The following is a 26,948-nucleotide window of genomic DNA, read 5'->3' on the forward strand; positions in this document are numbered from 1 at the left end:
TTCACCATCCCCGCTTCTTGCTCTCTATACTCTAGCCCCGCCTGCCTCCTTCATGCTCCCTGAAGCTCTTTTCTACCTTAGGGCCTTTGCACTTACTCTCCCCTCTACGGGAATGTACTTCCTCTTAAGTGAAGATAGATCTTCACTTAACTGGCTCATTCTCAGCACTCAGGTCTCAGCTCAAAGGTACTTATCCCCACAACTTACTTCTCACATCACCCTGTTTACTTCATTCCTGTTCTTACCACAATCTATAATTTTACTATTTGCTTATTTGGTTAATCATTTCCTGTATATCTCCATTTGAAAATAAGTTCTTTGAGGGCAGGAGCTTGCCTGTCTTGATAACATGATCCACAGTGTCTAGCAGTGCCTACTGCAAACTAAGTGCTCATTTCATACTTTTATGGTTAAATGAATGTATGGTACAAATGTAATGTAAAGTATGCATTCAAACATACGTTCAGTGGAGTCTGGAAATTAGCATACGTAAGGTCTAAATGGTGACAACAGGAATGAAGACACCCACGGAAGGTGGCCACAGACTATAACTACACTAAAAAGATAAATAACAAGGTCCTACTGTATAGCACAGGGAACTATATTCAGTATACTATGATAAATCATAATGGAAAAGAATATGAAAAAGAATGTATATATATGTGTATAATCACTCTGAATCACTCTGCTGTACACCAGAAACTAACACATTGTAATCAACTATACTTCAATAAAATAAAATTTCTTAAAAAGTTACATGAAACACCAAAAAAAAAAAAAGAGAGAGATAGTGACTCTTCATCAACATGGTGAGACTGACCTTTGTTAATCTTCTAGGTGAAAATAATAAAATGTTGTTTTACTTTGTCTACTACTGATTTCAAATAAAGCTGAAAAACTTTCAAAAAAAAACCTCACACACACAAAAAAAGGGAAACCATGTTCATATGACTACTTCTTGAAAGTCTTTTGATGTCTAAGAAGTAGGAATTACTTAGAAATAATAAACCAATATTTGTTACCTCCTTCCATAGCAGGCACATGTTAGCTAGAAATGAAATATTAAAGCAAAATGAAAGTATGGATATTTCAATACTTATTTTATATAATATGGAAACATTAGCATAAATATTGGTTATTTTATTTTTTTAAATTCAGAATTCATGTTTTAACAAGTAAAATTAAATGTTCAATACACCTCAAAAACACTAATAACATTTCAGAGCATCAAATAAAAATATAAACTGATAAAAATATAAGTGGGCATACACTATCATCCTAATACAATGCAGCAGAAAAATAAAGTGAAATATTATCTAAAAATAAACCACATGAAGTAATAAAAATGGCAAGAATCCCAAAAAATTGAAAACGAAAAATGAATTTGATTTTTTCTGACAGCACAATTTTACAAATGCATTACTAGCACTGCAAATGAGTTGTGAGCATATTTTTGTGCAAATTTTTCCAGCTGCTGAAAAATCTCTCTATATTAACTTGAGGCAACATAATGGTAATATAATTCCACATCTTCTGACTCCATCTTCAAATCGTTTGATCTCTTCTTTGAGGTCCCTCTCTTCTTTTAATTACTTCTTTATTTTTGCAGAAACTGCAATCTTATTATTGCTAATGAGCTTTTAGCTGTGTCAGAGAAAACATTTCCAATTTGCCATCTCTTAATTTCATCAGGGATATCTCAATCAATTTCAGTACTCTCAATTTTAAATTTTGCTTATTTGGAAAGTTTCTGAATTAGTTAGGATTATTTTTACAACAGATTTGATGTGACAATTTTCTTTCTCCTCTCGAGATAATGGAAATACAGAAGAGAAGTTTTTTTAAAACACATGTAGCACCATTCAGTTTGAAATTAGAAAATATAATTCCCTGGCTATGTCCCAAGGCATATATACATAAGGTTTTAAAAAATATCCCCAAACCCCACAAAGATATATCTTCAAAAATACTTTAAAATAGCACTAAATACGAGAACACCAGACTGCTGAGAGCCAGTGTTGCAGTTATTAATGCTAGGTACCATACATTTAAATTTTAAATAAGCCTTATGTAGTCGTAGCTATGTACTGGACAATGTGGCTCTAACATATAACAAATTTCTGTTTATGTGTATCTCTATTCTGTTCCCACAGTCTATGGGACATATATGTGTCAATACCACACTGTCTTAATTACTCTGGCTTTATAATAGTTTTTGGTATCTTGTACGGCAAGTCTCTGAAATTTAGTCTTCATAGTAACAATTATTTGCCATTCCCTATTCCACCTGAATGTAGGATTACTAACAAATGTTATTTTGACATACATGCTAATAATTTTTCTTATTCTCAAAGTCTAAAATTATCCAGAAATTTTATTCTGAGTCCACTATAACCACTACAGAACATTCCATTTCATGATTGTTGTCTAGAGTTTAATTTTACCTTTAAAAAAAAAAAAACCCAATTTTTAAAAGAATGGTTGACTAAATTATCAACATTTTATCAATCAGACCACTCTTTTTAAAAAAATCCCACGCCTGTAGATTCACTCTTCTGACTGAAGTTCATCCTTCAGTCCTTTAATGAGGATCCGTGAGTAGTAAACTCTTTCAGTCTTTGGAAATTTTAAAGTGACTTTGAGTTTATTTTTGAATGATAGTTCATGTGATTACAAGATTGTAGCTGACGCTTACTTTCCCTCAGCACTTTGAGGCTATCACTCCACTGCTTCCTGGAATCCATTATTGCTAGGAGACAGCCGCTTTAGTTTAATTGTTGCATAAGAAAAGACTTTTTTCTTTTTCTTTATTTGGTTTAACAACATTGTGAAAATGACTCTACTACCCAAAGCAATCTACAGATTCAATGCAATCCCCATCAAACTACTACTGGCATTTCTCACAGAGCTAGAACAAAAAATTTCACAATTTGTATGGAAACACAAAAGACCCCAAATAGCCAAAGCAATCTTGAGAACAAAACACGGAGCTAGAAGAATCAGGCTCCCTGACTTCAGACTATATTACAAAGCTACAGTAATCAAGACAGTATGGTACTGGCACAAAAACAGAAATATAGATCAATGGAACAGAATAGAAAGCCCAGAGATAAACCCATGCACATATGGTCACCTTATCTTTGATAAAGGAGGCAGAAATGTACAGTGGAGAAAGGACAGCCTCTTCAATAAGTGGTGCTGGGAAAACTGGCCAGGTCCAAGTATGAGATTAGAACACTCCCTAACACCATACACAAAAATAAACTCAAAATGGATTAAAGACTTAAATGTAAGGCCAGACACTATCAAACTCTTAGAGGAAAACATAGGCAGAACACTCTATGACATAAATCACAGCAAGATCCTTTTTGACCCACCTCCTAGAGAAATGGAAAGAAAAACAAAAATAAACAAATGGGACCTAATGAAACTTCAAAGCTTTTGCACAGCAAAGGAAACCATAAACAAGACCAAAAGACAACCCTCAGAATGGGAGAAAATATTTGCAAATGAAGCAACTGACAAAGGATTTATCTCCAAAATTTACAAGCAGCTCAATAACAAAAAAACAAACAACCCAATCCAAAAATGGGCAGAAGACCTAAATAGACATTTCTCCCAAGAAGGTATATAGATTGCCAACAAACACATGAAAGAGTGCTCAACATCATTAATCATTAGAGAATGCAAATCAAAACTACAATGAGATATCATCTCACACTGGTCAGAATGGCCATCATCAAAAAATCTAGAAACAATAAATGCTGGAGAGGGTGTGGAGAAAAGGGAACACTCTTGCACTGTTGGTGGGAATGTGAATTGGTACAGCCACTATGGAGAACAGTATGGAGGTTCCTTAAAAAACTACAAATAGAATTACCATATGACCCAGCAATCCCACTACTGGGCATATACCCTGAGAAAACCATAATTCAAAAAGAGTCATGTACCAAAATGTTCACTGCAGCTCTATTTACAAAAGCCAGGAGATGGAAGCAACCTAAGTGTCCATCATCAGATGAATGGATAAAGAAGTTGTGGCACACGTATACAATGGAATATTACTCAGCCATAAAAAGAAATGAAATTGAGTTATTTGTAGTGAGGTGGATGGACCTAGAGTCTGTCACACAGAGTGAAGGAAGTCAGAAAGAGAAAGACAAATACCATATGCTAACACATATATACGGAATCTAAGAAAAAAAAAATGTCATGAAGAACCTAGTGGTAAGACGGGAATAAAGACACAGACCTACTAGAGAATGGACTTGAGGATATGGGGAGGGGGAAGGGTAAGCTGTGACAAAGTGAGAGAGTGGCATGGACATATATACACTACCAAACGTAAAATAGATAGCTAGTGGGAGGCAGCTGCATAGTACAGGGAGATCAGCTAGGTGGTTTGTGACCACCTAGAGGGGTGAGATAGGGAGGGTGGGAGGGAGGGAGGGAGACGCAAGAGGGAAGAGATATGGGAACATATGTATACGTATAACTGATTCACTTTGTTATAAAGCAGAAACTAACGCACTATTGTAAAGCAACTATACTCCAATAAAGATGTTAAAAACAAAAACAAACAAAAAAAACTGCTTCTGCTCCTTCTCTGGTGCTCCCTATCCCTCTTCACTGCTTTATTTTTTTTCTAAGCAACTGTTACCATCTGACTGGATATATTTTAATTTTTATAAAGTATTTTATTTACTGTCTCCATCCCCACCTTCCTCCAGTGGAATGTTACCTCCCGGAGGACAAGAATGCTGTTTTCTTTTGTTCCTCTTGCATCCCCAATGTGTTCAAGCACTTAGAACAGTGCTTGGCCCTGGGAGGCACTCAGTGTACATTTGCTACAGGAATGCTTAATATGCAAACTCTTAAATCCTGATAAGGCTAAGTGTTTAGGACACTACAGTATCTAACTTCTTTCCACAAACGGAAATACCATTTCCCTTCTGACATTGACAGAAACTGGAAATCTTTCTCCTCCATATAGTAACACAATCTGCTCTAAATAACATGCCCCAAACCTCTTAATTCCTTTTTACTTCAGTCTTTCCTACATCCTCTAAAATATTAACTTTCTGTCATCGAAAAATCTTTCATTTCCCTTCAACACTACTGTACATAATATTGCAAAGGCAAAGTGAACTCACTACAAATGGTATCGAAATGCAAATAATGAAGAAAAGTAATGAAGCTCATTAACAACCAAATAAATCCAACTCTACTTCAAATCAAAGTGCATCAGAGTGGTGAGGGCCCTAGTTCATGCTTAACTTTATTATCACTATTCTCCTTAATGAGTAAACATTTTTCTCATTAAACTCCTTTTTTTTTTTTTTTTTTTTTTGCGGTACGCGGACCTCTGTTGTGGCCTCTCCCGCTGCGGAGCACGGGCTCCGGACGCACAGGCTCAGCGGCCACGGCTCACGGGCCCAGCCGCTCCGTGGCATGTGGCATCTTCCCGGACCGGGGCACGAACCCGTGTCCCCTGCATCGGCAGGCGGACTCTCAACCACTGCGCCACCAGGGAAGCCCTAAACTCCTTTTAAACTAAAAATAAGTTGGTACAGGACTCTTGCGTTTAGCCATGAAAATTAAACCTGAGAGAAATCAGTTCAAGCTGATTCAAGTCAAATTAATAAGCAAATAAAAGTCTTAGGGAACATGTTTGGATAGGTAACAAGTAGAAGCACTGGAGTAAGGGAGATGAATGAGGTTCAAATCCCATCTCACCCTTTACTAGCTGTCTGACCTCGGACAAGTAAATTCAGACTCTGTTCCTCAGTTTCCTTACCTGTAAAATGGAAATGGTACTTCCTACGGTTGCTACAAGGATTAAATAAAGGTACTAGGTTTTAAAGCACCCAGCACAATGACATATAGTAAGCACTGAAGAGAGCTATTACTATAATTTCTACATCACTGATAATACAGCTCTTTAAGCTAGGAGCTCCTTGGTACCACCGTCATTTTTTAAAGAGTGAGAAGGGTTACTATTCAATGGTATATATTTTTTACCTCGTTATGTTCTGTAGCCAATTCTGAACACTGTGGACCGTTCTGAAGAATAAACGTGTTTTTCTCGAGGCAGAGCACTGTACTGGAAGACAATCTGCTTCCAGCATTGCATGTGAATAAGAGGCAATGCTGTCTTTTAACCCGGACACCCGGGGTCGTGTGCCATCGGGACAGTCCACTCACCTCTCAGCTGCTTCTGTTTACGCCTAGACTACGGGCGCCTAGTAAACGGCCACGTACTATCTGTGCCAACGCAAGACACAGCGCACCTTCTCGGGCCCGGCGCCTAGAAGCCGGCCGCGGGCTTCGGCTCGGACCTCCGACCTTGCGAAGCCCCGCGAGCACGCCCGCCCCAGCTCCGCCCGCCGCGGCCGACCGCGCAGCCTTTACCCACAAAACCCCCAGAACCCTCGCAGGCCCTCCCAGCTCTCGCGAGCGGCACAGACCCGCCAGGAAGCCACCCGTCGCACCACCACGGGTCTGGTTCCCTGCAGCCAGGCCCCGGGCCGATGCTTTCCAGTGCTTCGGGGCTGGCGGGAGAGGTGTCAGTGGCTTCCGTCCGGAGGCCGCTCGCGGGGCGAGGCCCAGGTACCTTCGAGTCGGCCGAGCAGCGGTAACAGCGGCAGCACCTCCCCGGCGGCGGCGGGCGGAGGGGAAGGGCTGACCACTGAGACGAGTCGGGGGCCCCAGCTGGCCAGAGCGGCCTCACTGCGCCGCGGCTGGTGCTCCCCCTGGAGGCGGGCAGCCCGCACGGCGGCTCTGCCGGCTCTGAATCAGAAACTCAGTGATTCCGCGGTGAACTAGGCGAAGTACCAAAACTGCGACGGGGGAGAAGAGTAAGACAACAGAAAGAGGTTTCATCGATTTGAGTCCAGGATCATTTTGCATTTTTCACGTATTTTTCTAAAGAAACATCCCACCCCTAAGCTAAATGCAGGCTTCAAAGGCAAGGACAGTTTTACCAAGAGCTGTAGGCATCAATTAATAGTTGCTGGCCTAATTTAGGTAAGTCTTCTCTATAATCCAAATTGATGTATTAGTAATAGCAACTACCGACTGGCTGCTCTAATTCTAAAATATGACCCTGAGCTTTTTTCTAAAAGGGTTTGAATACTTACATCCCACTTTTTAGAATTCCCAGACGAAATGCAACATGCGTCCAGCCCGAACTAAAAAGGTGGCAGGTCGTGGGAAGTTCATTTACTGGAAACTTTTTTTTTTTCGGCTTAACCAACAACTCCAGTCCTACAGCCAAGAAGACTTGACCTGCACAGTGGTCCTCCCTCCCCTGAATTCTAGCATACTCGCTCAGCCAAGCCACCCTTTGGGGGGTCTCAAGTCCTTCCATTCAATGGCTACTACTCAGTCTAACAGTTTGCTCCTGGAAATGTCATGTAAATGTTTAGGATTATTGTCAAATTTGAGAAAACCTCTATCACATCTCTTTCACATAAGAATAAGATTTCAGGGACTTCCCTGGTGGCACAGTGGTTAAGAATTTGCCTGCCAATTCAGGGGACACGGGTTCGAGCCCTGTTCCGGGAAGATCCCGCATGCCACAGAGCAACTAAACCCATGTGCCACAACTACTGAGCCTGCGCTCTAGAGCCTGTGAGCCACAACTACTGAAGCCCGCGCACCACAACAAAGAGTAGCCCCTGCTCGCCGCAAATAGAGAAAGCCCATGCGCAGCAATGAAGACCCAACGCAGCCAAAAATTAATTAATTAATTAAAAAAAATTTCAGGCATTTCACATTTTCTTGTGCAGTGACTAATCATAAATATTAAATACTCTTTGAATTGATGACATTTATTAACCAATTTGTCATTGACGTCCTCCTTGAGGTTGTGTGTTAAGTTTATTATATCGTCATTGATGCCTGTAAATTGTGTCAAATCAGCAAAGAATTTCAGCCTTCTCCTAGTGTGTTCATACAGTTACCTCCTTTTCATTAATTGGTTTATCAAACAATCCAAGAGCCTGTTCTGTTACTTCTGTTCAAATGAATCTCTCCACCTTCATGAACTACTGCTTTTGTTTGATCTGAAAAAATATAGAGACCGTTAAGTGTAAGCAGTGCTGCTTTCCTTCTGGAGGCTCTGAGAATCCGTTTCCTTGCCTTCTCTAGCTTCTAGAGGCCACCTACAATCCTTGGCTCATGGCCCCTTCCTCCATGTTCAAAATCCGCAGCTTAGCATCTTTTCAGCTCTCTGACCTCTGCTTCCAACCTTGCATCTTCTCTAACTTTGACCCTCCTGCCTCTTTATAAGGACCCTTGGATTATGTTGGGCACATCTGGATAATCCAGAACAGTCCCTCCATTTCAAGGTCTTTAATTTTAATCACATCTGCAAAGTCCTTTTTACCATGCAAGTTAACATAGTCACAGATTCTGGGGATTAGGCCATGGACACCTTTAGGGGAATGTTATTCAGCCCACCACAAGGGCCCTGAAGATTAAACTCCATTTCCTTCAGGTAAATCTACCTTTTCTTCCTCATTACCAAAATCTGTTTGGTCCTGAGTTCTGATTGTGAGAGTTCCAACAGGGAGGAATACCTGTAATTATAACTGGGATAAGTGTTATGAAGTAAAAGAAGAGAGATGTTATATGAGGGCAAACTGTCCAGGACCTAATTTAGATGGAAGGGCAGCAATGCCTTTGAATAAGTGATATTTAACTGAGATACACAGGATGAGGAATTAATTATACGACAAACAGGGGGAGTGTTTCAGACAGAGGGGACAGCATGGGTGGCCTGGGAATAGTGATGTCAGAAGGTCAGTGTGGCTGAATTGTGTCCCTGCCATCAAATCCTCAGCACCACCACAATGAGTGGCACATGGTTGGTACTCAAGATTATTAGCTTAGCAGTTCTTAGCCCTGGCAGCACATTACAGTCACTACAGGACTTTAAAAATACCAACACCCTAGCCGAGACCAAGTCAGAATTGTTTGGAAGTGTGGCCCAACATCTATAGTTTTTAAAGGTGCTCAGAGAATTCTAATGTGCAGTCAGGGTTAAGAGCCACTGTGTCAGATACAACCACAGGAGTAAAGAATGAAAGAATGACAGAAAATATTTGCTTGGCATAGGATTTTCTCTAAGGAGGTTTTCTTCTGTTTAAAGAAAAGAAGGGTTTTGGCCATCTTGATTATACGTTCCTTTTCAGTCTTAGAAAATGCAGAAAAGTCTTTCAAAAACATTGTTAAAATAAATAAGCTACAAGGATATATTGTACAACATGGGAATATAGCCAATATTTGATAAATAACATTTGTAATATAAATAGAGTATAACCTTTAAAATTTGTGAATCACTGTGTTGTACATCTGTAACTTATATATCTACTATACCTCAATTTTTTAAACAGAAAAAAAAAACACTTTGTAATAGAACGCTTATCAGAAGAGACTCAGAGTGATCTAGCAACCACCCCAGTGTAACCAGTTGTCTCAGTAGAAAGAGATGTGTTGGAATGGAGAGGTGTTTAAAAAACACACCATTATCTACAAAGGAAAGGGCATTTCTTGGTTTTGAGCTGTTTCCCAGAAGGCATTCCAGTTTTTGGTAGTACTAACGAATGACCATCAGAGGGAGACATGCTCCCAGAAAGCTTGGCTTCCCCCAGTCTCTAGTTTACACCAGGCTAACAAGTATCAGGTGTTTTTAACGACACTGAGCGCTCTCAAGGCATAACCATGGAGTGAGCATGTCACAGGATTAGAGATAGGTAGCATATATTTATCTATGCCAGAGTTAGGTTCATTTCAGTTCTCCAACAGTTTAAGCATTTAAACCACCAAAAAAAAAAAAAAAGAATCATGTATGTGTTTCAGGCATTGTATTTGCAAAACTAAGGAAAATTTTCCTTCAGCAGACAGTACAATTGTAAATGAAGTATCAAGCAAATCTTTCGGAAAGACATCTCTTGTCTTTTGTTAATTGCAAAGAAAACATCATAGGTCTCCTTGAATTTCTGGAGTTAAAATAACAGCTAGGGGCTTCCCTGGTGGCGCAGTGGTTGGGAGTCCGCCTGCCAATGCAGGGGACGCGGGTTCGTGCCCCGGTCCGGGAGGATCCCACATGCCACGGAGCGGCTGGGCCTGTGAGCCATGGCCGCTGAGCCTGCGCGTCCGGAGCCTGTGCTCTGCAACGGGAGAGGCCACAACAGTGAGAGGCCCGCGTACCGCAAAAAAAAATAATAATAATAACAGCTAGACCCCTCGGGAATAAGGAACGAGCTTGGCTACTTGCTGAAAACCCAATTTGTTATTTTTCTTTGCATTTACCCACACATGGCAGAACCACACAGGGTTTCACACATACGTTAGATGAAATAATGTATGTGATGGGAATGTATATAGTGCCTAGCTCTAGTTAACCTTCCCTTCCACAAGTAAAGTAACTGATCGTTAGCAAGGGAAAACCTTTTGCAAAGGTTTAAGCAAATGCATTGCTTTGCAAAGCCTTTAAATGTGACTGGTGAGAGGTGGGTTCAGTCAGGGAGGGAGAACATCTGTGTGACAGGATAGTGGATTTATTGCAGGCATTCTGTCTCACACAACTGGGGGAGGAGTCCAGGAAGTGAAGGTTTGGAAGGAGATGCTGGAGGCTTATATAAAAAGTTACAAACTAGTCTGCCTGAGGGGGCCCGCTGAAGTGGGACCACAGAGGGGATCTTTAGGACCTGCTGCCTCTGTGCAGCCAGCTACTGCTGTGTGAGTCCCCCACCAAGCATCTGGTGGTGGGCCTGTGCTGTGTTGCTCAGCAGGGCTAGAAGGCAAGAAGGACTGGACATGAAGTGGAGGGGGACAAGGACATGCCAGAAACTGCCAGGAACTTGCCTTTCCATGTCACTGTATCTGATTGTGAAAAGACTGTCAGAAGATAACGGCCTCTGCCTTGCTCTGTCTCCCAGTTCTCCTGGAAAGTCCTCCTTGTGCTCATTTTAAACTGGAATCATACCGGAGAGGGGGCACTGGGAAACATAGTTCCCACATTAACCAAGTTGACCAAAAAAACAAAACAAAACAAGAAAGTAGCACACATGTAGGCTCTTAACAACTAATTTTGCAGATGAGAAAACTAAGGGCCACATAGGTAAATTGCCTAAACTCGCATTACTATCTCAAAGCAGAAGCAAACTCAGAATTCAAGTCAGAGGGGTAATCTTCCACTCCACTATCATGCCTCTCATCCTTTGTGGTACTTAAGTATTTCAAGAAAACGGTAGAAAAATTTCATGCATCACTTCTGAGTTCCCTCAATAGGCTAAGAGTCTTTGAGTAGCCAGTGTACCATCACTAGGCATAAATCAGACTATCTTGCCGAGACTATGTCTGGGCATCTGGGTTACAGGGGCTCTTTGATGAGAAGTTATGCCTGTGTCCACCAGATCTCAAGATCATTGAGTGATGAGATACGAGCTATTAGGCATGTGATGGGTCATCTTACTTGGGGTGTAGGATTATGTGAGAACTTGGATTCCAAACCACCTAAGAATTGATTGCCCAGACAGCACTGTTGCGTATCATAGAAAACATCCATAAAAACTCTGCAAGGTGCCTAAGAAATTATGATGTCCATATATTTGATCATTTCCTTTATACTTCAAAACAAGCACCAGAAACTCATCAAGTCAAAGGTTTGTAAATTTTTTCGGAAACGGACAAGGAAGGGTAAAAGGAGATAACATGGGAAAGTCCAGGCTAGCTTTGCCTTTTTCTATTCCTTTCTGGCGCTGGGTTTCCTTTCTAACCCTTTAATATTCTCACTCCTTAGAAACCACGCTAGTTCAGGGATTGTTACATCTGGCCAAAGAAAAGCCAAGGAAGGGCTCAGACTGATCCCAGAAGGCTCTGAGATGTCTTCTTGGTCCAGATAACAAGCAGTTTAGAAGATTCCAGCAATCTGTGTTGTTAAAGGGTCCGCTTCAGCCCTAGAATGACACTTAGCTCACCCCAGGGGCTCAAACCAAACTGAAATTTTAGGCTGAGGGATCTTAACTCTCATCTCAGTCTCACAACAAACTCCTGGTGATCATTCAAACAGAAGCAAAGCACATCTTTTTAGTCTTGAAATATACTCCAGGAAGTGAATTTTATCAGAACTGGCCTCAATTCCACTCTCTTTCTCTCAAAACACTGATCCTGTGGTTTCATTTTCATCTTCACAAAATTTTTTTTTTGCGATATGCGGGCCTCTCACTGTTGTGGCCTCTCCCGTCGCGGAGCACAGGCTCCGGACGCGCAGGCTCAGCGGCCATGACCCACGGGCCCAGCCGCTCCGCGGCATGTGGGATCTTCCCGGACCGGGGCACGAAGCCGTGTCCCTTGCATCGGCAGGCGGACTCTCAACCACTGCGCCAGCAGGGAAGCCCAGCACATGTACGTTTTGTAGGGTCGTCTCTAGCTAACCATATGGGCTTTGCTTGTGTAATATTTTAGAAGAGGTTAGACATTCAGTTGATTTAAAGGCACTGACCCTAGTGGTTTTGCACTGCTCTTGCACCAAATGTGGTTTCTCTCCTGGAAATGTGGGAACACAGAGTTGGCTGTACTTCCTAATGGGTTTTCCATCTGTCCACATGAGCACATATTTGATGGGGTCTGTAGAGCAGTTGTCTGGGTAACCTATTTGGTTTTCTGCAAATTAAGATCCCTTAGCTCTTCTTAAAATCACTCTGAGGGGGAACGTAAGATAATTTCTAGTTTACATATTTCACATGAAATTTGCTTCCCGATTGTCCACATGGGGACCTGTGCAAGCCATAAGCTCACCACATACTGGTGGCTTTGGCAAGCACGTCAGCTCTTCAAACAAAGCCCGCGCGTGCTTCCCTCCATGGGACGCAAAGGGGCTCGGACCTCTGGGCCTAACTACAATTTAATTATCTGTGTCCTTTTTTTCTCATAATTATTTTTGTGAAATTTTGAAACCCAAGTGTGTTTGCCCGCGGGCAGAGTGCTTATGACAGTTATTTTAGGAGTTTAAACCTCAGCAGAAATGAATACATATGTCTACACGTGGAGAGAAGTGATGTTGGTGAATGTTGATGTAGCAGGAGAAAATCTGGCTGAGTGGGGACCATGAGGGCTGAATCTATAGATTAAACCATATGCTAATTTGCAAAGCCATGTCGCATCCCTTAGGAGTTACTTGAAGGAATTCAACCGTTGCCTACCTTTATAACTCATGCCCTGCATGATGTCTGCTGGATGGCTGTGCTGTTGGGAAGGTCCCGACCCAGCAACAGCACCTGAAGAGTGAAGGCATCACCCCCAGCAGAGACGGGGTCTCACTCTCCATCTTCTCTCAGAGGCTGCAGCAGGGCAGGACGCTCTGACAGGTGGAACTTAGGCTTTTTACTCAATGATGGAAGTGCTTCAATCCACAAGTGATTGAAACTCCCAACGCCATCTAGAGAAAGGCCCAGTAACCCCCAAAGGGTCTAACAGCCCCTTCTTCTCTTGCATAGCTGCTGAGGAATTTTATTTTCTGCTATCTCAGTTCCTTTATTCTTCATGTTATATACTGTGGAATGTACTTCATCCCTTGTATTTTTCTTCACTTGTATTATTCTGATATTGATGATAATCTCAATGTCTTGGAAAAAAAACTATTAAATTCAACGTTTCAATTTTTGCCATCTTCAAATGGGGCTAAATCGCTCTATTATATTATAGGGATGCTGCAGTCGTGTACGCATATATACTGATCCCTCTTTCCTCTTATCTCCTAATCACTCCCTTAATCTCAAACTTTGCTAGCACAGTTGCCTATCCTTCCCTAAACACTGTACTCACTCTCCCATCAGTGTCTATCCTTTCCTTTTACATGTGTGCCCCCATCTCTGCCTCTACTTGTCTCTACTCTTTCTTCAAAGTCCCTCTTCCCCTCAGGCCTTCCTGACTCACCCCACCCACCAACTTCCTATGACACACAGGTCCACACTACACATTGGACACCTACTCCATGCTGTCTTGGATTACTTGCAATTATGTATCAAGTTGCAACATATGAAATGGGTAACATTCAACTATTTTTGACCTACAAAACAGCAGTTACATATGGTTCAATCTAATATATGCATCTTCTCACCCCAAATACAAATTCTCTTTGCATTCCTAGGGTCTTCAATAGATTCTTATACAGTGTAGGCATTTGCTATTAAATAGACTTTGACTATTGCTAAACTGGCGAAATAGAGGATAAGCTTCTATTTTAATCTGAAAATGTATCCTAGCCCATTAATACACTCACCACGGGTGATCTGGGATGTCTATGATTCCCCCTTGCAAAAATGTCCCACTACAGCCTAAAATATAAATATAAAACTTTACGGCGCTAGAAGTTATGGCTAGAGACATTGCTTTATAAATATTATAGGGCTTTAACAGATTCTACACTTCAAAAAATGATTCACAGAATTTTCATCAATAAATTCTATGTTCACTAGAATATATTTCATATTTATTATATAGTTACACAACCCAGTTAGAAAAGAACATTATAATATCACACTTTACCTAATTATATTGATTCCTCTGTCCCTCTCCCTTACTGCAATCTTAGTTCTATATATAATTCTATTAATTAATGATGAACTGAAACTGGATAAGAAAAAGTCTAGAGAAAAGGTATACATAGTTTTAAAGCTAAGGTATCTGATATCAAGTGCAGGGCCCCATTGGTTTCCAAAATAAAAATATTCAAAATAGTGTCATGACTATTGAGCTGAATTCAGTATTCTAAGAACAGAATACAACTACAACAGTGGAGAAACAGAGAACTGGGCAGCCTGTTACTTGGAGCACATCCATATTGGTAGGCTCAGAATTATATAAGGAAACAAATCGGTATTTCATCAACTGCTTGCTCTGGTGATGGATTAGTGAAGTCCAGATTTCTTTTTCAATGATTCCTTTTCTTAGAGCCACAGCTGATGAGTCATGCCCTCAGATCTTAACCCAAAATGCATTTTTAGTGTTTTATATTAAGCCTTTCATTCATGCAATATCAGAACATATAAAAGGTTTCATGAAGCCAGGTAAATATCTATCTTAGGGGAAAAAAAACCCCAACGAGCTTTGTACTAATTGGTTCAGATTTGCCATTTGTCACATATAAGTCACTAAAAACAAACTATATAACTTCATTTTGCATTTCCCTTTAATCTTGAGATGAGCAGAGTTCTGAAGTGGTCTTGATGAATATGGTCCATCTTAATGTGAAAAAAATGGGAAGGAGTCACATTTCTTCCACTGGTGGTAGGAAGCCTACTTTCAACCCCCAAGCTCTCTCATGGTCAAGACAGCCTTTGAGAACATTTTAAAAAGTTAGACTTTCTCTTCAAAGACCTTCTTCCTTTATGGTCCCCAAACCACAGTCAACTTCAGCTGTCTTAATCTTGCTTTTTCTTGGCAGAAAACTAGAATAGTCTTTCTGTTACGAAGTAAACAGAGAGGTTAGAAATATATATGAGAGGAAATAATTTCCATAACAACAATAATAGTTAAAAAGCCAAAGTTTAATATAAAAAAGGCAACTAAAAGGTTGTATCTGTTAAGCACTGGTTGTTTTAAATGGCTTTATCGTGTAGAAGCTTTGTTTCCGAGGTAGCTATACATCTGTTAGTGCTGAGAGTGCTTTCTACAGGTATGGAGGGGTATGCATGTCCAGAGCACCTTTCCAGGCACTGGGATCTCTCCAGGTAACACTTGAACTCTGCCTCTCTTGTCTTTTTCCCCTCTCTTAAAGACATGTGACTTTCAATTGTTAACTTCACCCAAAACCTTTAGTGCACACAAAGTTTTAAAAAGTATTATAGTTATTTTAAAATATTTTAAGAAGTTACGGTTGCTGCAAACCTTCAGTAAGTGAACAGTTGGCTTTCAGTGTTTATAAAATCTCTAACACAGGGCCATGGAGAGTGGACTTTGGCCCTGGTGAAATAAATGTGTGGCAGCTCACCAGGCAGAGCAGCTAAATTTTTTTTTTCTCTGAGATATTTGTCTTGATAGAGAGGCCCCATGGCAGAGTGGTTAAAGGAACAAATAAACTTTATTTGTTAAATAACAAATAAAGACTGCTTGGGTACGGATACTAACTCCATCATTTACCAGCTGTGTGACCTTGGGCAAGTTACTTAACCTTTCTGTGTTTTCAGTTCCCTTGGCTACAAACCAAGGATAATAATAATACTTGGGTTGCTGTGAAGATTAAATGAGTTATATGTGGAAAGCAACTATGACAGTGCCTAGCTCAGGATAAGCTCTCTATAAAGGTTGGCTAAAATAAGTTGGAATTCAATATAATTGGACACCAGGCCCCCTTCCAACATGCTGGCCCTGCTCAGAGCATGAGGGAGGTTTGCCTCCTTTAGCATTGCTGCTCACCCATGCTGACTATTGTGTTGTCTGTTGTTCTAGGACAGTGGCTCTCAAACTCAAACATGCATCAGACTCAACTGGAGGGCTTGCTAAATACTGATTGCTGGCCCCCAACCCCAGAGTTTCTGATCCAGTAAGTTGGGGGCCTGAGAATTTGAATTTCTAGTAAGTTCCCGAGGGATGCTGACCCTTCCGGTCTAGGGACTCCACTCTGAGAACCACTGTTTTAGGATAATAGTTCCAATCCTGGCTGTACTTTAGACCACGTGGGGAGCTTTAAAAAATTCTACGGCCACGCCCCTCAGATCAGTTAAATCAGAATCTTCGAGGGTGCAGCCCAGCCATCATTAGTGTTTCGAGCTCTCCAGGAGATCATATGCAGCCAGGGTTGAGAACCACAGCTCTATGCCGTCACTATGCTGCCGAAATGGATGAATTTAAGTGACGGAGTGATTTTACAGATAAAGAAGCTGAAGCTTGGTGCAGTGTTTCCCACTGGAGTTCTTGCTATAAATGCTGATTTACTGAATCCATCTTTTGGGGTGAGGCCCAGGAATTTGCATTTCAGTAAGTACCCCAAGAGTCCCTTATACACATTTAGTTTTTTGATCTGCCTGAAGACACACAGCCAGGAATTGGTGGAGTTCTCACCTCCTGTCTCTGATGTAAGCAGCCAGAAATGCTGTTATTATGTAGGAGAGACAGCTCTGCATTTAATCTGTTTTTTAAATTTTTCTCTGAGCTCATTCACTCAAGGAAGGACCTTATATATTTATAAATACTGTACTTATATACTATCTTTATATACACAGCAGACTCTGTGACAGGAGCTGGACCAATAATAAATCCCATTCAAACGCTACTTAGAGGCTACCTTTATTTTGTTCACCCACACTAGGATTTGAACCTTGAAAGGAAGAGTTAGTTAAGGACACGGCTCTGGAATCAGACTGCCTGCTTCTTCCTACCATTGATAACTGTACAGCCTGGAGCAAGTCACCTAACTCTCTGTGCCCCAATTTCCTCAGCTGATTTACAGGATCATGGTAAGGATAAATGCATTAATCCACAGAAAAGTGCTTCAAACAGTGCCTGGCAATGAGTGTCTATTAATGCTTTCTATTATGATATTTATTGTTATTGCTATCTGCACAGCAGACCCAAATGCTTGAAAAAGTAGTTTATAAACTTAAAAGTTCTTTTATACAGAGTTCACCACAGAAAGTCTATGAAACTAAAATATACAAACTAGAAAGAGGATTTAAAAAAAATGTATGGAGTGTGGAAGAAAATTACTGAAGAATTTTGTATGCTTCTTGGAAGTTTTCTATATATAAATTCAGGAAAGTATTTCTCCTCGCCCAACTGGGTGCCACGGTAAAAAATACTATTTCTGTGATGGTTGTCCAACTGGACCAGTGTATATGGAGGAGCTTCTGTGAAAGGCAATTCTGGCTTAACTTTAAAAGTAGAATGACTGGTTACTTAAAGGGGAAAAACGGGCAGATTTATCAGAATTATAATATATCCATTACATAATTTTACTCACAGACCTGGCTTTGTTGACTGTGGTGTTTTTTACTTTTGCCTTGTTCTGGAACTTCAATCTGCTAAACAGATTAGTGAAATGTCAGTCAGCACAGCCGGAGAAGCGAGCACACAAATAATCTATTTAACCAGCACATTTCTCCTTCCACAATAATCCTCTTAATGGTCCCGAAGGCTGCCAGTCAGCAGGACACCTGCTCATCGTCTGCACAGGCCCCCTTCGTTTGCCAGTATCTCAGCGTTGCGGAAATTGAGTCCCCAAAAGTGAAGTGAAGCTTAATGTTTAACATTGGTGGCTGCCTGTGGATTTTGTGATTTAACACAGCTTTTAAAAGGACTTCACACGAAATGAACTCCTAAATCCACAAATAAGCCACAGAGCTCCAATCCATACGCTGAACCAAAGCCAGATGGGGCTTTGATTAATCAAAAAGCATCATTAATCAAACCGAAGTTTAAAATACTTGAATATATCTCATGCACATAAGGTAAACTTAATATAACGGTCAGGGGCCCAGCAGAAAACAGATGGCCCACTCCTGGGGCAGCTGAGGGGAGTTTCTAAAAGGAACTGCCTGATGGAGGTGTGGGGAAGATTCAGGTGAATCAGTGACGGGGTGTGGGAGCCCTCAGAGGCTAGCAGTGAGGGGCTAGGGAGGGTGGGAGTAATTCTTACCGCTTCTAGGCCTGAAGGGGCGAGGGCAGCAGCTGGTACTGGAACCAGAGTGGCCGCTGCAGCAGGGAGGAGAGGTCACCTACAGGAGCTGTGGCCCTCAATAGAGGGCCGGGCCAACCCCAGAGACCCAGCTGGGACAGAGTTGGAGAAATAAATACCCCAGTCTCCATTTTCTCCCACTCTCCAACCTCACTGGGTTTCCCCCTGGGTGACACCGGTCGGTCGGTCGGAGGCTGGAGGTCAGAGGGCAAGGCCACAGCACACAAAGGTCAGTCTCCTAGCCAGGGTTTAGGGGAAAGTGCTCTTAGACCCTCCTTATAGAAAAAGAAAAGAACAGCTATTAAACAACTATGTGTTATGTGCGTACCTCAACTTATCACTCTGTAATCCTGAATGTTTCTGTACTAATTGCCTTTCTCCTTCCACAAATAAACTTCTTAACACTGGATTCTCAGTTTCTAGCCACTGTATGGTAAACATAGGCATTGGTAAATGACAGAATGAGGGGCTGAATTAACTAAGTTTTTTATTATTGCTTATTATTCATGAGACTATAGAGTGGGACATTACAAAATAAGTGGGATAAATAACATGACACTGCAAAAGAGCATTATCTTTTAACTTAATTTTGCCATAAAATACATTGCTTTGAAGGATACGTAGGACTTCCTTTAGGTTAATATTCTCAACAGAGATAGTTATATAGTTGAAGCCTATTTCAATAGTTTCAAAAAATCATTATTAGGTCTTGGTAAATGAGAAATTAATGTTCTGATATCTTATGTGCTTCATTATTATTATTTTACGATATTACATTATAGTTTATAAGTAGACTTGTGTGACGAAATACAGAAGTTGGGAGAAACCTCCCAGAATTTTTCTCTCTCCTAGTCTCCTTCCCCTCCCCCTCCCCATGTAGAAATGAAATAAAATAGAACCCACTACAAATGTTAAGCAATTTCTGATATAATCAGTTTCCTTGACTTATTTCAATAGGCTTTATATATTTTATATACTGGGGTAATAAAGTTGGGGGAAAAAGGTAATCCTTTTTTCATAATGCAGTATTCCTGCACTCTCTCTCTCATCAACAGAATTTCTGTTAATAATATAACCCTTCATTCCTGCACAGTAACTTCCCCCTGGCTCTCTAAAACTTTGTCCTCCTGCTGTGCTCAGACCATTCTTGTGATGACTGTAATGTCAGTACATTTTCCGTTTTCTGAACTGGACCAGCTATGCAAAGGCTACCATTCTTGGGACATCAGATAGCACTGCCCTTGGTGTTTCCCCTTCTCATCACATAGCAGAAGCACACTTCAAAGCACCCATCTCTGAATCCAGTGGCCTTTTACATAGTCTGATCTTGCCCCAAATGAAAGAGGAGTGGAGAGAGAAATATTTATGGCAATGGTAGTTGGGGAGGGGATGGGAGGTATGAGGCAAGCTGGAATCAGAATGCTACCTGTTCTTTGCCATTTTTCGGAAAACCAATTTAGAGATTCAGACCCACTGAAGATGGTAGAGCAGAAAGGTCTCTGGTGACATCATGGAGTCACCATCCCAGCCCCAGACTGCCTACTTCTTGGCTTCTTTTAGATGAGAGAGAAACAAACTTTTATTTTCTCCAAGACACTTATTTTGTCTTGTTTTTTGTTACAGGAAGCCAAATCTACTCTTAACTAATAGACTTTATTTTCAAATAAAATAATCCTTTAATTCTGTTCTAGTTACAAGTAGCAAATATTAAAAAAAAAAAAATTTAGGTTTTTGTGTAGGAGCATAGCTCTAAGAAGAATGTTACACTTCTTTTTCCCTTTCTGGTTTTCAATTAATACTGTCTGAAGAATTTAACATGTTTTTTGTTGGGTGTTTACATTTTTCTTTAGTGCATTTTTTGACTTCAAATTTTAATGATCTCTTCATAAATGGTTCAAGTCTTACCTTTGAAAGCATTGCTTAAAGCTAACTAAGCTAATTAACTTTGTTAGCACTAAATTTCTTTTCACTCCTTCCTTCTTACCAGGATAAAACAGTACTATTTAATCTCCCTAGGGACCATCTGCTTTATTTATGGGGCTTATTTGGTTACAGTTTTCTTAATTTCTCTTTCCTTCCCCCGATTCTTCACAATTATCAAAATCTTAGAATTTATTCTGCCTTGCAAATTATAGAATTTATTCTGCCTTGCAAATTAGAGACCTCTGTTTCTTAGTCCATACAAGCCTTCTATAAGCGATAGGTGTCAGTTCAGACGTTATGTGTTTACCTAGAAAATGAGTGAATGTCACAGTCAAACATTTATATGGCTACTTTAAGCTCCATAAAATGACTTGTTCTCTTCAATTGTGCTTTGTGAGGAGGTCTAGAACTTAGTCGAAGTTCAAACAGCTGATCTGTCTGTTCTATTTCCCTTCCAGGGTCTCATTCTACCCAGGGGTTTGTACATGAAATTCCAGACTAAAATGTAGACTATTCCTACAACATCCAATTTTCAAGAGGAAGGGTCTTAACTTTTCTTTCTAAGAACCAAAATAAGGGAAGAAATAAAGACTTCGTGGAAATAAAACTTGAATATTTGGATAAAGCAGTACAAGTTTTATTGACTACCATGCTGATTTTGCTGTCAGCCACTGGGATAACTATAGATTTTAATTTGCGTGTAAATCCAAGGAATGTGGTAGTGTGCTTGTTTTTCTTTAAAACTTTAAATAGACTACTACCTTCTCCTATTATAGAGCAAACTCTTTTGCTATTCACTGTACAAGTATTTCCTGCATCAAATAGCTTACACTTTACTGAACCACGTTTGAGAGTAGTTCTCCCTTTTAATGGGGCTACTTTAATTACTTTTCTCTCTGTCTCTCTGTATCTGTCTCTCTCTCTCCCTACATATATATACACACACATATGTATAATGACATGATATATTTATGTTTATACATATTTATCATATATATATGTAAGTTGGAGCCTAAGAGGGTCCATCCTGCCTAGGAGGTTAGATTTTATTACTCTTTTAAAAAGAGCATCCTTGGGACTTCCCTCGTGGCGCAGTGGTTAAGAATCCGCTGCCAATGCAGGGGACTCAGGTTCAATCCCTTGTCCAGGAAGATCACACACACCATGTGCCACAACTACTGAGCCTGTGCTCTAGAGCCCACAAGCCACAACTACTGAGCCCGCGCACCGCAACTACTGAAGCCTGTGCGCTCTAGGGCCTGCGTGCCACAACTACTGAGCCAGTGTGCGGCAACTACTGAAGTTCGCGTGTCTACAGCCTGTGCTCTGCAACAAGAAAAGCCACCACAATGAGAAGGCCGCGCACCACAATGAAGAGTAGCCCCCGCTAGCCACAACTGGAGAAAGCCCATGCACAGCAACGAAGACCCAACACAGCCAAAAAAAGAAAAAAAAAAGACACGTGCTTAATTAAAAAATAAAAAAGCAACCTTGATCCTTTCATTGCTTTGATTTGCTACTTTCTAGTACATTTTGAAGCGTTCGAACACCAAGGGGCAGTGAATTTTATCTTCCCTAGGAAAATATTTTCAGTTCTAGAAGAAAGAGAAGTAAGTATAAAATGCACGTTTTTTCAGAAAAAAGCTGCTAAGTCAAGTAAAGATCAATGTTAAACTAATGGTATTATCCACCCTTTTATAAAACACTAAAATTAAATGAAAACATTAGGGAAAGTTTTCAAATATTTTCTTCTCCCGTTGCAGAGCACAGGCTCCGGACGCGCAGGCTCAGCGGCCATGGCTCACGGGCCCAGCCGCTCCGCGGCATGTGGGATCTTCCCGGACCGGGCCATGAACCCGTGTCCCCTGCATCGGCAGGGGGACTCTCAACCACTGAGCCACCAGGGAAGCCCCTCTGTTGTATTTTTAAAGACCAGTGTACTATTCTGCAAGAGAATTATGTTTATAAATATCAACCAAGCATTAGTATTTGTAATCATTTTTTTATTTAAAACCAAACTGTACTATCTTATTTGGGACAAGCTTTTTAATGATGGTGACAAGGCAAGTAGAAAGTTTAAAATCTCAGGAACTCTCTTTACAGCACCAACACTTTCAGTGAGTAATTAGGCCTTTATTGAAGAGATGAAGACTAGAAAAACAAAGTAAATTTTACATTGAGGAAAAATTATAGCCTTGAGAGCTTCTTTTACTCAATGGCTTCTCCAAACTGCTAAAGGCATTTTAATTTGGCACAGTGGAAGTTTTAAGAGGCTGTGAGTTCTTTCTAGAGACAAAACTGCAGAGCTTATGTAAGCTCATCGCTGCTGTGTTAAAGACCTCTTAAGATCCTGTCTTTATGATGCTGCTTTTGTGGTAAATCTGGAGTCTTCCGTTTGGGGGAAGGCAGAAATACAAGGATACAGAGTATAGGATTAGAGAGTTCTCAGCAATCCAAGGACGACTTCTCCTTGGAAAACATGGCTTGCATTCTGAAGACTGAGCTCCCAGAAGGCAGGGAAGCTCACTTCTGGGCAGTTGGGTTCCTCCCTTGAGGACCAGACTTGCTGGCCCAGGGAATTCATCAGTGTAGTTTAGTGTCAGCTGATGGTGGAAATAAAGTGAAACATATACACAGATAAGAGCACTTACCATTTCTGGATTCTCTGCAGCTTGCTTTACCATCTTTTCTGAGATCATCTTTTTCAAGCAGCTACTCAGCAAAAAAGCCTAAGAAATAAAGAACTCTCTCAATTGAAGAGATCCTTATTCTCTTCCTTCCCTCTTCATACAGCAAAGCAGATTTTGCGCTCTGACCTACAACAGTATGCTTTTAAGAATTTAGAGTTCTTCTTTAACTTCCGTTAATTTGCATAAGATATAATTAGCAAATAACCATAAATTTTCTCAATTACATGGATATATTTGCAGTAATTTTTTAAAAGGTAGATTAAAAATGACCAGGATCTCATTATTAATCTTTTTCCCTTTCAAAACTCCCCCCTTACATCCCATTTTTTTTCCTATTACTTTGTAAACAGCTCATGTCTTATGAGCAACAAATAATAAAAACTGCTTATAATTGCAATAAATCAACTGATGATGGTCAACCTTATATTTAACTGTATGCATAATGACCGAGAGACCTATTATTAGGCATACATACTAACCTGTTTGAAAGAATATATTAGTACCTTATGGCTTTTACTGAACTAAAGACAAAATTAGTTGTTTCTCTTCATTTTTAAATTTTCTGGTATTTTTAATCATTCACTGTCAAGACTGTCAGTTGCCGCCAACATCACCTGTAGCTTATTGCTGACTCATCACTGTTAGTGCTAAGACACACGTGTCATCCATCTTGCTGCACAAAAACCGGGGCTTCCTTTTTCCAGGAACTTCACCCCATGTACCAAATTTAAGGTTCCCTGTGATTTTCCCATTTGCTCCTTTCCCACAAATCCTTTTTTTCTCCCTCTTTTTTCTGCTCTCAACTCTTGGCTTGTTCTTTTCTTATTCAGCCCGACTGAGGTTTGAGACAACTGAAGCTCAAAGCTTGAGGCTATAGAACTTTAGTATAAATTTGTGCTCAAGGATGGTCACTGAACTCCTATACAAAGTTACAGAAATATGTAGGTTAGGATTCTGCTATAAGCCAGGTAAGGTTTATTAAATATGAAGGGACTGAGCTTCCGTTTAAAGGGATCGGGAACGATTTGGGCCCCAGCCCTCTTTTGTATTTGCAAGGCACACAAGCCACATTTCTGTCTTTTGCAGAAGTAGCCCTTGGGTGCATATCAAAAAACCCACACTCCAAAGGAAATAAGACCTTACCAGGAATCCTTTAAAAGAATGTTTATTGCACCTCTCTATAGTGGCTTAAACTCATTTGCCTCGAACTAGATTAAAAGACCATAATAAAATTTAACTACTGCACATAACATTCTAGCGGAAGGGCGTGGTTTCACTGCCAAAATCTCTCTGTGTCTCTCCAAGTGACTGCAGATCTCGCCTTGGCAAACCATCCTATCATTTCCCTAAGAATGTTTTCTATTTAAGGTGAACCTGGGTAGACATTTCTTTAACCTAGGATGTTGGTTTAGTACTTTGTGTTTTTCAGAGGACATTGATATCTATTATCTCCTGATCAGCACTGTACCAGTAGGGAGTTGAAAGGGAGCTTTGTGCCTGAGACCAGAATGCTCCATGGAACACAGAAGTGAGTATGATCGCCAGGGACTCAAGTTGAATATAATGTTGATGCAAAGATTACTTTGATATTTTGGTTTCATTTTAGAACTTTTGTAATTTTGACTCCAAATTGAAATAGTTTATCTCGGTAAAAAGAATTTTCAATTGGATTTGGCATTTAGAAAATTAGATTTTTTAATGGATTTTTTATTTCAATTATTTCAAATTTACTTCAAATTTAATTACTGCTACCCAACAGCCATTGTTCCTTCTTCCCTTGTAACAGAACACTGATTTTGGAAGTACCCAGCTCTAGGCAGTGATGCTTATTCTAAACTGATCATGGATCCAGTTCCTCTATGCTAAATGCTTGATTCCCAGACTCCCTTGCAGCTAGGAGTGCTCATGTGACCCAGTTCCGGCCAATGAGACAAAATGGAAAGTCTACTGGGGGGCTTCTGGGGTAACGCTTTTGCTTTCCAGATAAAAGGGATAGCTTTTATCTACTTGGAAAATGCCAAAAGAATTATAGAGATGCCAATCATTTGCCTCCAGCATTCTTATTAAATGAGATGACAAATATCTGTATTGTCTAAGCCATGGGTTGGCAAACAAATCTAGCCACCCCACCTCTAGTTATAAATAAAGTTTTATTGAAACACCCATTCATTCATGTATTGTCTGTGGCTGCTTTTGTGCTACAATAGAGTTGAGTAGTTGCAACAGAGGCCATATGAACCTCAACACCTAAAATATTTACCAACTGGTTCTTTGAGAAAAAGTTTAATGACCCATGGTCTAAGTCACTGTTAGTCAAGTCTTCTGTTACTTGGTAACTAAATTCATTTCTAACTGATATGAAAGCTTTGGTGACTAGTAAAATAAAACAAAATAAATGACATTACAGGCTCAAAGGAGCATGTGTAGTGCACTCTAGTACTCTGCTCCAGTTGGGTTAGGGCTTTGTCCACCCCAGAGTGCAAGAGAGCATTTTAGCACAGAAGGTTTTCCTGCTCTGCCCTAAGAACTTACCTGTTTGGTGTAAAGAACAAACCACTGCCAGTGACTCTCCTCACTATACTGAAATCTGAGCTCCAAGTTCTGGTTGAGAGTTTGCTGGGGCCCATCTGTATCCAGCAGAGTCCCCTATAAAGGAAAAGATATTATTTGATATTCAGTAGGAATGTAAGTGGCTATTACGTGCTGGGCAAAATATCAAAACAAGTGAGACTATTGCTATTCTCAAGAAACTATAAATTCAATCTATTTGGGAGCCATTAAAGCAAATCATCATAGTGTGATATAATAAGTATCAATATTATAAGGGAAATGAATACAGGTCTATGGAAGTAAATAGGATGGACACCTAATCCAGACTAGGATGTAAAGGAAGGCTGGCAGAGGCTGCGGGCGGGTGGGGTGGGGGTGGGGGGTGGGGTGGGGGGGTGGGGGGAGGGGGCGGTGTTATTTGAACAGAAGTAGAAATTATCCAAGTTTGTTGTATGTTTTTTGGGGGGAAGGGGGGTGATGGTGACAAGTGGTTCCTGGTAGAAGAAAAAACAAGTGCAAATGCACTGAGGCCTGAGGGAACCTGGCACACTGGAGTGTGGCTGAAGCACGGACTGTGAGGCATGGGGGGTGGTGAGAAAAGGGGCTTAGAGAAGCAGGGCAGGGCCAGATCCTGAAAGCCTGGAGAAAGCCCCTGTGGTTTTTGCTATACAGCATCTATCCCTTTCTCTTCTAGTACTGGAGTTTCAAATTCCCTTGCGAAAACTTTCCGTCTTCGCTGTGGCTCTCTAGGTAGGACTGTCAGGAAATGCTGCCCTCCTGGAGGGTGGCACATGTATTGCATGCTTTATGAATTATATCTCACTAAAACTGTTACAAAGGAAGAGAATGATGGTGTGGTGTTGGTGGAGGGATAGACACAAAGATCAGTGGAACAGAGCAGAGAATCCAGAAATATAACCACACAAATGTGCATAACTGATTTTTGACAAAGGTGCAAAAGCAGTTCAATTGAGAAAAGATAGCCTTTTCAACAAGTGGTGCTGGAGCAATTGGACTTCCATAGGCAAAAAAAGGGAACCATGTTCTAAATTTCACACCCTATATGCAAATTAACTCAAAATGGGTCATGGACTTAAATGTAT

General features: G+C 40.6%; 2 protein-coding genes across 10 annotated transcripts in view; both read right to left on the minus strand.

Annotated features, from left to right (window-relative positions):
* Window positions 1-6,744, minus strand: part of ANKRD46 (ankyrin repeat domain 46) — a 37,324-nt gene extending 30,580 nt beyond the window's left edge. Inside the window, exon 1 of one of the 5 annotated variants that reach the window (XM_004275342.3) lies at window positions 6,614-6,744. The gene's annotated coding sequence lies outside the window, so the exon portion shown is untranslated. Of the gene's footprint in view, window positions 1-6,021; window positions 6,180-6,204; window positions 6,428-6,467 lie in introns of those variants that run through there. The other 4 variants (XM_033438192.2, XM_033438190.2, XM_033438191.2 and 1 more) reach the window with 4 other exon arrangements.
* A 7,488-nt stretch (window positions 6,745-14,232) lies between these two features.
* Window positions 14,233-26,948, minus strand: part of SNX31 (sorting nexin 31) — a 64,045-nt gene continuing 51,329 nt past the window's right edge. The window contains exons 11-15 of one of the 5 annotated variants that reach the window (XR_007472555.1): window positions 25,828-25,941; window positions 23,257-23,334; window positions 18,644-18,957; window positions 17,973-18,029; window positions 15,412-15,472 (exon numbers count right to left, since the gene is read on the minus strand). Coding sequence is in view for 4 of the 5 variants with exons in the window: in XM_004275394.3 (XP_004275442.1) it covers window positions 15,380-15,472; window positions 17,973-18,029; window positions 23,257-23,334; window positions 25,828-25,941 (342 nt within the window). In the remaining variant the exon portion in view is untranslated. Of the gene's footprint in view, window positions 15,473-17,972; window positions 18,030-18,643; window positions 18,958-21,570; window positions 22,757-23,256; window positions 23,335-25,827; window positions 25,942-26,948 lie in introns of those variants that run through there. The other 4 variants (XM_033438186.2, XM_004275394.3, XM_033438187.2 and 1 more) reach the window with 4 other exon arrangements.

The sequence above is a fragment of the Orcinus orca genome, chromosome 17, assembly GCF_937001465.1.
Source record: "Orcinus orca chromosome 17, mOrcOrc1.1, whole genome shotgun sequence".
Taxonomy (NCBI): Eukaryota; Metazoa; Chordata; class Mammalia; order Artiodactyla; family Delphinidae; genus Orcinus; species Orcinus orca.